Source organism: Haliotis cracherodii, unplaced genomic scaffold (genome assembly GCF_022045235.1).
Source record: "Haliotis cracherodii isolate W230 unplaced genomic scaffold, xgHalCrac1.p SCAF_15, whole genome shotgun sequence".
NCBI classification, from domain to species: Eukaryota; Metazoa; Mollusca; class Gastropoda; order Lepetellida; family Haliotidae; genus Haliotis; species Haliotis cracherodii.
This window is the reverse complement of record NW_027266270.1, coordinates 8725634-8738483: the sequence shown is the minus strand read 5'-3', so window position 1 is coordinate 8738483 and position 12850 is coordinate 8725634. Positions and strand designations below refer to the sequence as shown.

The window sequence follows — 12850 nt, the reverse complement described above, 5'->3', positions numbered from 1 at the left end:
TAACGGAGGTCATTCGGCAATTGCGTGCATAAATAATACTGTAGGGGGGACTAACGCTGCGAGCTGGTTTTAATCCCCATTATTTCTAATACTCTCCGACGTAGGTGATAACTGGGAATAGAGAAAGAACAAACTGGCAAATGAAGTGTATCTAATAAGATTATCACAGCCGATTTCAGGGCGTGATCATATTGTTTGTTCCATATGCGTTATCAAAAGTATTATGTACAAAATGAAGTGGAAGGTCATTAGGTTATTGGGAAATACGTTGCCTAAAGAGGTGTATCGTTTGAGATTAGCGACCTATCCCTCGCTGATCATATTACCAAGCAGACTTTAGACACACACACATCCCCACACCCATTTCACCACAAATGATAAAACGATAAAACCATAATAAGTGAGAGAAAGAATTTATGGATGTCAACCTTTCTATTATGAGGAACACAATCACTGGATTGTCTGGTCCAGACTCGATTATTTACAGACCGCCGTCACATAGCTGGAATATTGCTGAGTGCGGCGTTAAACAACAAACCAACCAATTAATATGAGGAACACAATGTTTCGGAGTATATACTTACTCCTTCATCAAGTTGACATCCACAAGTTCTCTCTCTCTCTAGTGTATGTCACTTCTAAATTACATTAAAAGATTTCATTATATTTGACCTATTCTAACCCGGATCTCCCGATGAGGATTCCGGGAAGGAATTGGTTCCAAGCCACCTATGCTGGTCGTAAGGGTCACTAAATTGATCTAACTGCACGTTTTCAGGCTCGGTGGCTTCTTTGTTGCCTAACGCCGCACTCAGCAATATTCCAGGTATATGACGGCTGTAAATAATCGAATCTGGACCAGACAATCCAGTGTTTGACATCATGAGCATCGACCCACGCAATTGGGATAAGGTGACGACCACTGAGACTGACCACCCGATCATCATTAATATCATCAACAAGTGAGTGAGTGAGTATTCCATCAATATCACGGCGGGAAAAATCGGAAAATGGGCTCCACACATTGTACCCATGTGGGGAATCGAACCCGTTCCTTCGGTGTGACGAGGCCCAACCTCTAGGCTTAACACGAAAAACGAAACACAATTCCATGATATAAATTTTTGTCATTCACTTCGGTTAGCATTCCTAAAACTCATTTATCGCTATATTGAAATTATGTTTTAATAGAAATTGGCACTAGCCGTCCAAGCAGGTTTGAAGTCATTCAAGCCATCCTCGATTATCTGGGGTATATACACGGGATCCATTATTTTGTTATAAGAGAATGCAACCAAAATAAATTGGATGATTGATCGTGATTATGTTTAAACACCCTTAATGTGTACGAATGTGGTCTTGGCAGCCATCCCCTGGAATCATATTAATTTCAATCACGACACTTTATCATGAAATTTGCATCTAATACCAGCAAACACCTGTTTAAGTAAAAATACACGTAGAAAACCACCACGATTATTTGTTTCGAAAGTAAGGTTAGGCTTGGAGATGAGTCAACCTGTGAAGTAATTAAGGTGCGAAATCTGATACATGTGATAACATCTTAGATGTAACTGATAAATGTCAACGTGTAGGCACTGGGTCTTTTTCTATTTCCCCTCAAATAGAGACAATGAGCGTTGAGCAGTGACATTTGGTTCCGTTACAGGAAACGTTGGTTTTCAGTTAGTCACCGTTAAAGTGGTAGTCCGTCATTCTGACTCTGAAACAAATATATCCAATATGTCCAAAGCAAGTCTATAACAGTTAGCAAGTCTAGATTACTGCAGTTTCTCAAATATATGTCTCTGGGCTCCTGTTGTATATTTTATTGAGATAATTTGACATGTTTATTCTGTAAAATATTTTCATATCAGAGTCTTTAAAACTCATGTAATGAATCTTTATGAACTAAACGTTCCTTTGGGATTCCTGATGCGAATTAAGTTAAAAGATTCAGCGCGTGATGGAGATGCTATCTGCAACATTCAATCTATATCACGTGGCGTGTACATCATCAGATCTGCAGACCCGTGACGATCCGGGTTAGAATAGATCTTTGTCGTAAAAGGCGACTGTGCTTGTCGTAAGAGGCAACTAACGGGATCGGGTGGTTTTTTATCGCGACGCTCAATATTCCAGTTGTAGGACAGTGGTCTGTAAATAATCATGTCTTGACAAGACAATAGTGATTAACATCATGAGCGTCGATCTACGTAATTGGCATACCATGACATGACTCAACCAAGTCAGCGAGCCTGTCCATACGATCCCGTTAGTCGCCTATATCCCATTGGTTGCTGAAGATCTATTCTATCCCGGATATTCACGGGACGAGACATGCATGGGTTGGTGAAGACCTATTCTATCCCGGATCTTCACGGGGCCAGCCAACATAAATATTTCTATCTGAAATCTAGAGCCAATCATTTGTGTGGACGCACAACATATTCTTTTTAGAACACATCCTTGTGAAAAACAGAAAAAAATATTTCCAGCATATTCACTGTGTCGTCCTATCCTGTGCATGGCTACACACTTCCTAACCAAATAATGTGGGCAGAATCTAAACCCACAGTAAACCTGTCATTTAACATCTGAGAAACCATCCAGGATACATTAATGGCTCTAACATCATCCGAGTCATCAATGGAGGGATCGATGCCTTGAGGGTATTAATGTTGATTAGGAGACAAAAATATTCTTGATAACTTCTCGATGCCGTCACCATGGCAACAGTTCCTGTAAGTGTTGGGGGAATGCAAGTGTTGTTGCAGAACAAACAAATAACTCCTCTTTTACGCCAGCAATAAACAACAAACATACCTTTTCCAATTATTCTCCAATAGATCGCAGAAAAATGTGTCGAATGACGTCCTCTGCTTTCTTCAGTTTCTGGGGTCGGTCGGGAAGCCTCGTAGTTAAAGCGTTCGCTCGTCACGCAGAAGACTCGGGTTCGATTCCCGAATGTGTACAATGTGTGAAGCCCATTTCTTGTGTGCCCCGACGTGATATTGCTGGAATATTGCTAAAAGCGGCGTAAAACCATACTCGCTCACTCACTCATACGTTTCTAAATGTTAATCCCTTAACATTGTGCGGTGGGGTAGCCTCGTGGTTAAAGCGTGCGCTCGTAACGCCGAACACCGTGTCCGATTCTCCACATGGGTAAAATGTGTGAAGCCCATTGCTGGTGTCCCCGGCCGTGATATTGCTGGAATATAGCTAAATGCCACTCCCTTAAAGTTACCAATCCAAAAATGGAGGACCAATATTATGGGTACAATGCAGCACAAGTGCACACACTGTTGTAACATTACACATGCCATTTTACATTGAAATTCGAACGTCAACAGCGGAGGGCAACCATCTATCATGGCATTGAAGGTAAGTGACAGGCCAATTTGCACATTCTGTAACGGTTTTTATCCAAGCAAAGGATATAACTGTATCGATCCTTCATGTCAGGATATATCAGCGATATACGTCTAGCCTGCCATCGCGCAGCAGTTGTCGCTATAAACTGCTATCAAGCAGCCTTGGGGACGCAATGAATTACAAACGTTAAGAGCGTTTTAACGCATGTATGTATTGACTGGTTGAATATGCTCGCATGCACAGCAATAATGACCAAACAATACCTATGCCCGACTACAGCAGGACGGTGCATTGGTTGGGTGCATAGCCACAACAGATTGAGTGAATAAAGCACTGTCAGATGAATTAAGCGGATCGATATACACACTGAGAAACATTTTTGCAAGTGAACACACATAACCTCGATATCAACTTCAGTGTAGTTGGAGTTGAAATCGTAACATATAGGGATTTCCGAAATAATGTTAGTTTTGTTACGTTTGTTTGTTTGTTGTTTGACGCCAAACACGGGAATATTTCAGCTATATGGCGGGGTCTGTAAATAATCGAGTCTGGACCAGACTATCCAGTGATTCACATCATGAGCATCGATCCATGCAAATGGCATGCGATGACATGCAACAAAGTCAGCGATCCTGACCTCTTTTACGACAAGCATGTGTTGCTAAAGACCCATTCTATCCCAGATCTTTACGGGTCAATAATGAAATGTATTTGGTTAAATAAAATAATTTCATAAAGGAACTCTCGAGTTTTAGGGAAGCGCGATTCTGAACAAAAAGCCACCAGCTGTATATGGGTATATGTTGCTGGAGCTGAGAAGAGGATGAGTAGGGTATGGCGTGACTGATAATAAAACAATAGGCACTAGGTTCTGAAGGGCTGACTATAGACATCAATGATTGTTCGAGTGGCGTTCATATATATCACTGACATATTACAGTTGTATCATAGTAATCGCAAGGAAACCGATCAGTTTTCTGTCCATATTTCTGAAATAACCAGACACACCCTGTGCAGATTTAACCCTGAAACAGGATTCACCAAGATGTTTAGGTGCAACTGCCACAGCTGAATTTCGGGTCGGCTTACAAAGGAAAGTATTTTTTCTGTGGAATATCATGAAATGCTTTGAGTTTTCGGAGATTCATTAATTCATCACAATTTACTTAGAATCCAGCAGAGCTCCAGATAACTTTTTGAGCAATTGAGTTTTTACTCTAGGGTTTCTATTTCAATTAGGTTGCACGCAAGCTAAATAAGCTTCATTGGGTTTTTACGCGTGCTGTTTTTTATACATTTGAGTTTTTTCTTTAATGTACGCGTTTTTGAACGCAAGATGATTGAAAGTAATTGGGTTTTCAGTATTTTGGGGAGTGTTTTGCGCAAATACGCAGCTTATCTGTAGCTCTGAATCAACCTCCCCAAGACAATCACTGCTGTACCCGTCAGGGGCGATGAGAAGAAGATTGAGTGAGTATGGTTTTACGCCGCTATAAGCAATATTCCAGCAATATCACGGCGGGGGACACCAGAAATGGGCTTCACACAATGTACCCATGTCGGTAATCGAACCCGGATCGTCGGGGTGACGAGCGAACGCTTTAACCACTAGGCTACCCGGCCGCCCCTGTGAGAAGAAGAAGAAAAGCACTTTTTCAAACATAAAGAGATACATTATTCTTTTGCATCCTTCCCCCAGGCACGACTATTTTCCCACCGAAACCCCACCCAAGGCTGCTCTATGAGAGGCAAGTCAGCTGTCCGCTCGAACGTTATAAAGATGTTGTACCAAGTATTAACAATGTATTTAGGAATCCAACCCCGTGAGGCGAACTATTTCTAGTTGATTATTTGGCTTAGTGTAAAACACCTCACGCTTCTCACAAATCTCCACGGGCTTCCAACAGCCATAATTTCCAGCCTTGGCTTTAAGGCATGGGGACTCGGGAGATCAGTCCGCGGCCAAAGGGCATACGGTGTGCCCTTCATGCTGTTTTATAGCCCCAAGAAGGTGTGATCGGCATTCCTACGTCATCTCGTCGGTTTCCAAGCGTTGAGAATCCTCATACGTGCCGACGGTGGAGAAATGCCCGGGTTTTAATTCACCCGGATCAAAGCGTCGGACGTGACCTTGTAAAATGCCTGACACATTAAACCCAAACGTACTACAGTCGCAAGCATGCGCAACATGTTGAACACACCTGACAAGTTCAAGTAGTCGTCAGTGATTAACCTTCCGATGTCGTAATTGTAGAACACGTTGACGAAACAATTCTACACCGCATTAACCGATGACACGGGGATTTCTGATTAGTTTTGTTTTTTATTTCATGTTGTTTACGCGGTATATAAGGAATTGAACATGGTGTAACTGGAAAGGTGAACTCTATCGACAAAGTCAGGATGTGTTATCCGCGTTCATTAAAACTCGGGCATGTGTTCTGCGTCACACTTCAAGGCCTTCGTTGGCGTCAGGGCGTCCATTTAAAACGTCAAAACCATTCATCATTGGGCCCGTATTATACAATATAATATTAAACGTCAACGCCAGAGAATAGCCAGTCTCGAAATTCCGTTGAAACAGTGTCTATTGGACTCTACACAAAACAGCGATGAAAACTATATAAATGGATCACTGAAAATCAGTGATAACACCAGGTGTTCGCGAAAAAGCAAGAATGTCCTGTCCCACCGGTGTAGCACCCGCCACTCACACAATTTGCATAAAAAAGAGTTGTCTGACCAGGCAAATAAAGCGATCAAGAAAGATAGTCGCCGATAAAAAAAAAACACAAAAAAACTATTCCAACAGCGCAGAGATCATGCTGAACATGACATATATTAAAATCACCGGATAAAATGCATACATGCACCTAAACCATAAATAGTTCGGTAGGGCGTTCATCATAGAATGTTTGCACAGATTCCGCATGCTTAACGTTATAGTCACATTCGAGGGCGTTATATCGAGGGGAAACATTTAAAAAGTATACATCACAACCGAGGACAATCCTACATTAAACTGCACCTAAAATACACAGTACAAATACGCGGATATCGTTAATCCTGAGTTCAAGGTTGAAACACTCAACTTAAAGTAAATTATTTCTACATGCTGAAATAATTACTCAAAATTTGCGAGCTTAAAAACTATTTTTAAAATATGCAGTTTATAACCAGGATGCCATGGTAAAATACACCAACCGTTAACAGCTTGATGGAATGACGAAACATCTTTATTAAGTTAATTTAGGAATCGACCTGAACTGGAGCGGATTGCGAAAGGGACAAGACCGAGGCATCAGACGCAGTCGATTTTAAACATTATGACAGCTGTCTGACACAGTTTCTAAAACAATGCATCACAAATGAGTGTTGGTGTCTCGTCATCCGTGGATGAACAACAGTTACATGCTGTCTTGAGTATTAAGTTAATCGATAAGCACACTGAAGATATTGATCCTCACACCTCCTTTTTCATGGGTTTCCATTTTTGGCGACATCTAAACTGAATAACGATAGGAGAAACAATTATTTACAACATTCAGATGTCGTGATCACTGACTCGACTGTCATTGTTATTGTCGGAATTTGTCGGTGATATGTCGTGAATTGAATTTTTGAAGGAAAGGCTTTGTTAAATAGAAATGTAAGGGATCTTTAGTCGACATCAGCACATTTTCTCATCAATAACAATTTTGTTTTTCAGTGCACTACCGGCCCTTCGGGTCGTCTAATTGACACTTTACGTGTGTGTGCTCTGAACAATGTCCCGTTTCATAGCTGTCAGTTTAATGTGGCAGAAAATACACAGGATTGTACACCATTGCCATTAAGGCAACAAAGATCCGATCGCAATCACGGTGAATTTGGCAATCTTCGAAACCTAATTAATAGGATCCTGGTAGCTAAGGGAGGTAATTCTACGCAGAGACCCGTCACTTTGAGGAGCAGCGTGATATAATCTAGTCCCAATTTTCGAGTGAACGAGTTGAGTTTGACATCACATTTAAGTGGTCCAGTTATTTCCCGGTGTGTCATCTAGATGCGGGAGGCAAGTTCGAAGTGATGCAGGTCTCAGATAGTTACCAAGTAGGTGAAATCAACGACCAGTGTGTTGTTGGCGAACCAACAATCTTAATCAGGTTAAACAGGGATTCGAACCAGAGGCCATAGGTTTCTGGTATGCACCTTAGATGACTGGACCACCTGTGCTCCCTAAATTATCGATACAAAGTTCTTCAAATTAGATTTGAAACTGATATTGCTACTGTAATCACTTTTTCTCTCTCTCAGAAACCAAAATCAACTTAATCTCTATGTATAACAAACGAAAGAAAAAAATCAGACTCGACATTTGTTTAGCTTAATGTTAATTGACTTTCTCCGATGTGCCTTGTCCTTAAAATACCTACATGTATCTTGCCATAAAGAAAACTACGTTCCTCCCTTCTAATAAAAGCAAACGACGCTAAAACACTGGCTAAAACATTGCTATTGCATCGACCTCAAGTCACAGCAATGGTGTCAATTATCATGATAATGCTGAACAACTCTAAATATACACCATATGTTTTCGTTTTCCGCACCACTCGTCCCTTGCGTATATCGTCAACACTGGCCGAATGCTTCCTGTTCATCATTTCTGCAAAAGGTGTAACGATGAGTCTGGCTATTTTTAAACAGGCTGAAAGACACAAGCTGTGGTTTTGTCAGGTTTTATATAGCAGCATACCAGACCCTCTCGTGTGCACCGCCTGACTTACAAACTGGTGTTTAATTAACATAACACACATCCCGGACCCTGTCGCCTCGTCCAAACGCCCTTATCGTGCATTATGTCAAACTGAGTAGCGATAATTTGTTCAGAGTACCATGAGATTTTGAGAACATTCAAATTGATCATTCACCACCTTTGGTTCACGTACGGAAGCCTTAAAGGGCAATTTTTTCTGGGTTTTTTTCTTGAAATTTCAAGATATTGTGTTGAAAGGTAAACAATGGTAAATGGTCAAGATACTGACTTAAAATTTCAAGTTACTTAAGTTGAAGTTTTGAGATGATAACTTGAAATTTCAACTTATTAGTATCATGAAATTTCAACATAGAATCTTGAAATTTCAACTTAGCATCTTGATATTTCAACATAGCTATATGCCATGTCTCGCAATTCACATCTATTCAAGCACAGCACCATCGCGAATATTTTTTGTACGTACAACCTTTGTGGAATGTGCACAACGCCCTGGATATATTGTGTCTTTGTTTTAATGCAACCATATTTTGGCGTGACTGCAAATCTGAATCTCGAGCTGGCAGAATGCAATTTCTGTAACGCCCGTTTCCTGATAACATTGTGCAATTATCTCTGTCCGTCTTTGTGGTGTCAGACATCCATTTGCTAATTACACCCTATGACCATCAATTGCTGGACTTAAAGGGACATTCCCAGTAAAACGAACGAGCAGTAATGCCATCGTTAAATCCTGTATCAACAACAACGTGAACGTTCACTTGCATCATCAATCATCCGGACCCGTGAAGATCCGGGGTAGAATAGGTCTTCAGCAACCCATGCTTGTCGTAACAGGCGACTAACAGGACTTGGTTGATGCATGTCATCGTATCCAAATTGCGTGGGTCGATGCGCATTGTCAATCACTGGATTGTCTGGTCCATACTCGATTATTTACAGACCGATGTCATATAGCTGGAATATTGCTGAGTGCGGCGTTAAACAACAAACAAACATCAATCATCCGCCTCACCGTGACGTCGTTAATTGTTCTACAGCAAACCATGCATGTCGTAAGAGGCGACTGAGGGGATCGGGTGGTTAGGGTTTTGACCTGGTTGACCCATGTCATCGTATCCCAGTCAATCACTAGATTATTTACCGATCGCCGCCATTTGCTGGAATATTGCTTATTGTGGCGTTAACCAAAAGCTGGTAAAAATCATTATAGCCCGGTGAATGGTGAATAGTTCCTGGTGCTTTTAGCATCGACAACATATCCGACTCTTTTTCTCTAAAATAGCATGTGGTGTTGATTACATGAAGCCAATGATGAATATAAACCTTTACTCAAGTAAACTGTACTAAACTGGAGATTTGTTATTTGTAGAAGTATTCTAGTATTCTTGTTGGTACACTGAAACCTTTAACATTTTAGGAGAGTCCCTTGGGACACTCAGAATAAACCACTTTGCTATCCCTGTAAGTCATTATTGTCATTATTGGTATTTTGTTGTTGTTGATGATGATGATGGTTGTTGCTTAAACCCATTACACTGACGAAACTATGATGTTACGAAATGCTATTACTGAGACGCTAAATCAAGATAAGGAGCCCCGATGTAGCCTTGGGCAAGTGTATCTGGTATACGTCTTTGGTCTATGTTTAACCCATGCTCACAATTCACCAGCAGAAAAGTCACGGTGACTCGATACACGTGTAACAGTTGGGATACACATCCACATGAGATAATTTACACGTGCACTCAGCGCCATTGCGTAGGCCTATTTCCTTGGGCGATAATAACTGCTACCTCAAAGTCCAACCTAAGGGTTATACACTACAGGGCGAATGAATCAGCGACTGAATTTGGCTCTAGTCATATAGCCATTGCCAAACCGCCCCACTTTTGAAAAAGGCAACTTGCCACTATCAAAAAGACAACTTGAGATGTGCCATTTTAAGGGCTTTGCAATCATTATGAGGACTACATGACTAAGAGTGTTCCATTTCTATCGCTGTTTAAAAGAATATTACTTTTACGCAACATTCCAGCTGTATCACAGCGACCTTCAAATAAACGGGTCTGGACCAGACAAACCAGTGACTGACAACATGAACAAGCGTTTATGCCACCGGGGCAGGAAAACACGCGATCAGTCACGAAACCTGCCCACCGACAAACATGGAACCTATTCTTCCCCGGACTTTCAAGGTTATGCATTGTAGAATAAAAATAATGAAATTGTGATCATTTATATAAATACAGAAATATGACGAAAAGGCGCATATCACGAATATCGGATTATACTAAGCTCGTGCTAATCCCTAATTAGTTCTAATAAAATTAATTCATTTCTCAGTGCAAAAATATCGAAATTTCAAAATCAACAAGGCAGTTTGGATTTCATTACAAAACGAATTTGCCATTAAAATGTTTAACGTTTATGATGGATGGATATTTAAATTATTTTATTTCAGACTACAATCTTCCTTGATCCATTTGGATCTAGTATATTTGTACAGTAATATTTCACAACAAAATTCCATAATTTACATGTACCCTCGAAGATGTATCAAAACAAAACTGATTTTTTTCCTTTCAGTGTATGAAGTACTTCGAAAGAAATTAACACCCAGGCGCTTAGTTTAAATTTGAATCACAATCAAGATATTGCAGCATGGCGTTGAGGATTTGTTACCAATAATCCATTCATAACTGCTTCCATGACAATAACATTATCATGACATGCGCAACTTTCAAATGCCTCAAGCGCAAAAACAGCCTTCACGGCCAACAAATAAAGTTGTTCAAGCTCACGGGTGCTTTCTTAAGTGAAACTATTAGATCGCAGTGTAGATTTCCTGACGAGTAAACAAACCATAAACGTCCCAGGCAAAAAAAGACACTGCTTGAAGAAACGTAAACAAAACCACTGTCAAAAACCTAAAATCACATTCAATCTGATATAGCTAGTTCTATCTCAAACACTGCCTCGATAGCAATGTGTAGTATCAGATGAATACACTTGTCTTGTCTGAAGGTCGAGGTGTGCTTTCAATCGGTGGTACGAAATTTCCCGGACTTTGTTCCGAATTTATAATAACATTTGGTGAGGACTGGTTGTATATCAATTCGTTTTACATAATTACGACTATCAACAATATTTTACGTCTCTTGAGAATTTTACGATCAATAATGAGACTACTATCGCTGTCGTTACTAAGTTCCTTCTCAAATATAAACGTACATATTGATCACTTAGTAAAACGCATTCGGCTTCGTGATGATTGGCCAAACAGGAGAGCGCTAGTTCAGCGTGAAATACACCAGCATAGTTACACACATCAAGATGACAAAGCTGTTGTGGTCATTGTTAATATGCCAATAATTAAACGATCGCCTAATAAAAGGCCACGTGAACTTATCCAACATCCGTCCTATCATTGACCCCCAGGCTCTTACGAGCCCCCACCCCGGCTGGAGGCGGGAGACGCGCCTTTGGGCACAGGTGGGCGGCGAATGGCGGGCATACACAGGGCAAGTTTGGGCATCCATGCGTTAAAAACCCGTCTCAACAGTCTGCATTTTCAAAACAAACGCTCCGCCCGTTGCAACACTACAAATTCCGTTACAATCCCGACCGTTGTAGTTCTATCCAGCTAATTAACTCCTGCACGATATGCATGATTTTTAAGTGGTTATCGTGGTGAATACACACACAGGTTGAAGCAGACGACAACCGCTGTATTCAAAACAGGCTGCAGCTGTCTGCTTCAAAGTGAATAATATCTCAAGCCGAGACCAACGATTATTCTTATCAAGTGAATTGGATAGATACCAAGGTGACTAGAAACATTAACTGTCCACACTCGCCTGTAAGTGAAAACGAAACTGAAAAAGAATGCAGAATGCAAAATGTGGTCTGCTTTTACAACAACAATCTTCAGGCATGGGCTGTGGCACAGTGTGTGGGGAAAAGTGGGTCGCGATACCTTGAAAGGCCTCCAGCCAGTGTGAGAGTTAATTTTAGCACCGTCAATGTATACATCCATTTAAACGCACTTGTCACGAACGACTGTAAGCAGAGCGGCCCGTACAGGCAGTGTACAGTCACAATATGTGCATGTGGAGACGATCGGAGTTGAAAACAGTCGCAAAGCAGTAGAAGACCAGTGTTGTTCGTTAGTGAAGAGAGACACGTCAGAAAAAATTATCACTTACCCAAAATAAAAAGTTGAATGCAAACATCAAATACTTGATGCAGGTGTAACAGCTTCCTAAGCCCATGATTAGTTAATCCTTAATCCAGACACACGACAAAATACAGATCCAGAGAGTATATCCTTGGTAGGCTTGTTGAGCACAGCTATCGATTGTTCAGACTGAGCAAGCGAGAGCCCTGCAGATTAAACGGATGTGACGTCACGAGGCGCGCCGCAGTGAATCACAGAGGGAATTCTTTGAAAAACTCGAGTCATCTAACATAGATAAATATTAACAATGGGAGTTTTCAGTTTCACTGTTACAACTTAAAGTTGTGTGAGGTAAGCGTGATCATGCGACTTTCCCAGGAGCGGTTGCGCAGTGTGTTTTGTCAGCCCGTGGTGATACGCTTGTAGTCTAAAAATAGCATGCTGGTCCAGTTCGGCTAAGGGCTTGTTGCAATGCTTGGTATTCTTTTGAAGCCGGGAGACGATGATGAAGATGGCACAAGATCTTTCAACTAAAC

The 12850-nt window shown here is 41.0% G+C and overlaps 1 protein-coding gene across 2 annotated transcripts in view; it reads right to left on the bottom strand.

Annotated features, from left to right (window-relative positions):
- Window positions 1–12595, bottom strand: part of LOC139462235 (CD9 antigen-like) — a 73593-nt gene extending 60998 nt beyond the window's left edge. The window contains exon 1 of one of the 2 annotated variants that reach the window (XM_071243832.1): window positions 12343–12595. In XM_071243832.1, coding sequence (XP_071099933.1) covers window positions 12343–12408 — 66 coding nt within the window. In that variant the 5' untranslated portion in view covers window positions 12409–12595. The remainder of the gene's footprint in view (window positions 1–12342) is intronic. The other variant, XM_071243831.1, reaches the window with a different exon arrangement.
- Between the last annotated feature and the right edge of the window lie 255 nt (window positions 12596–12850).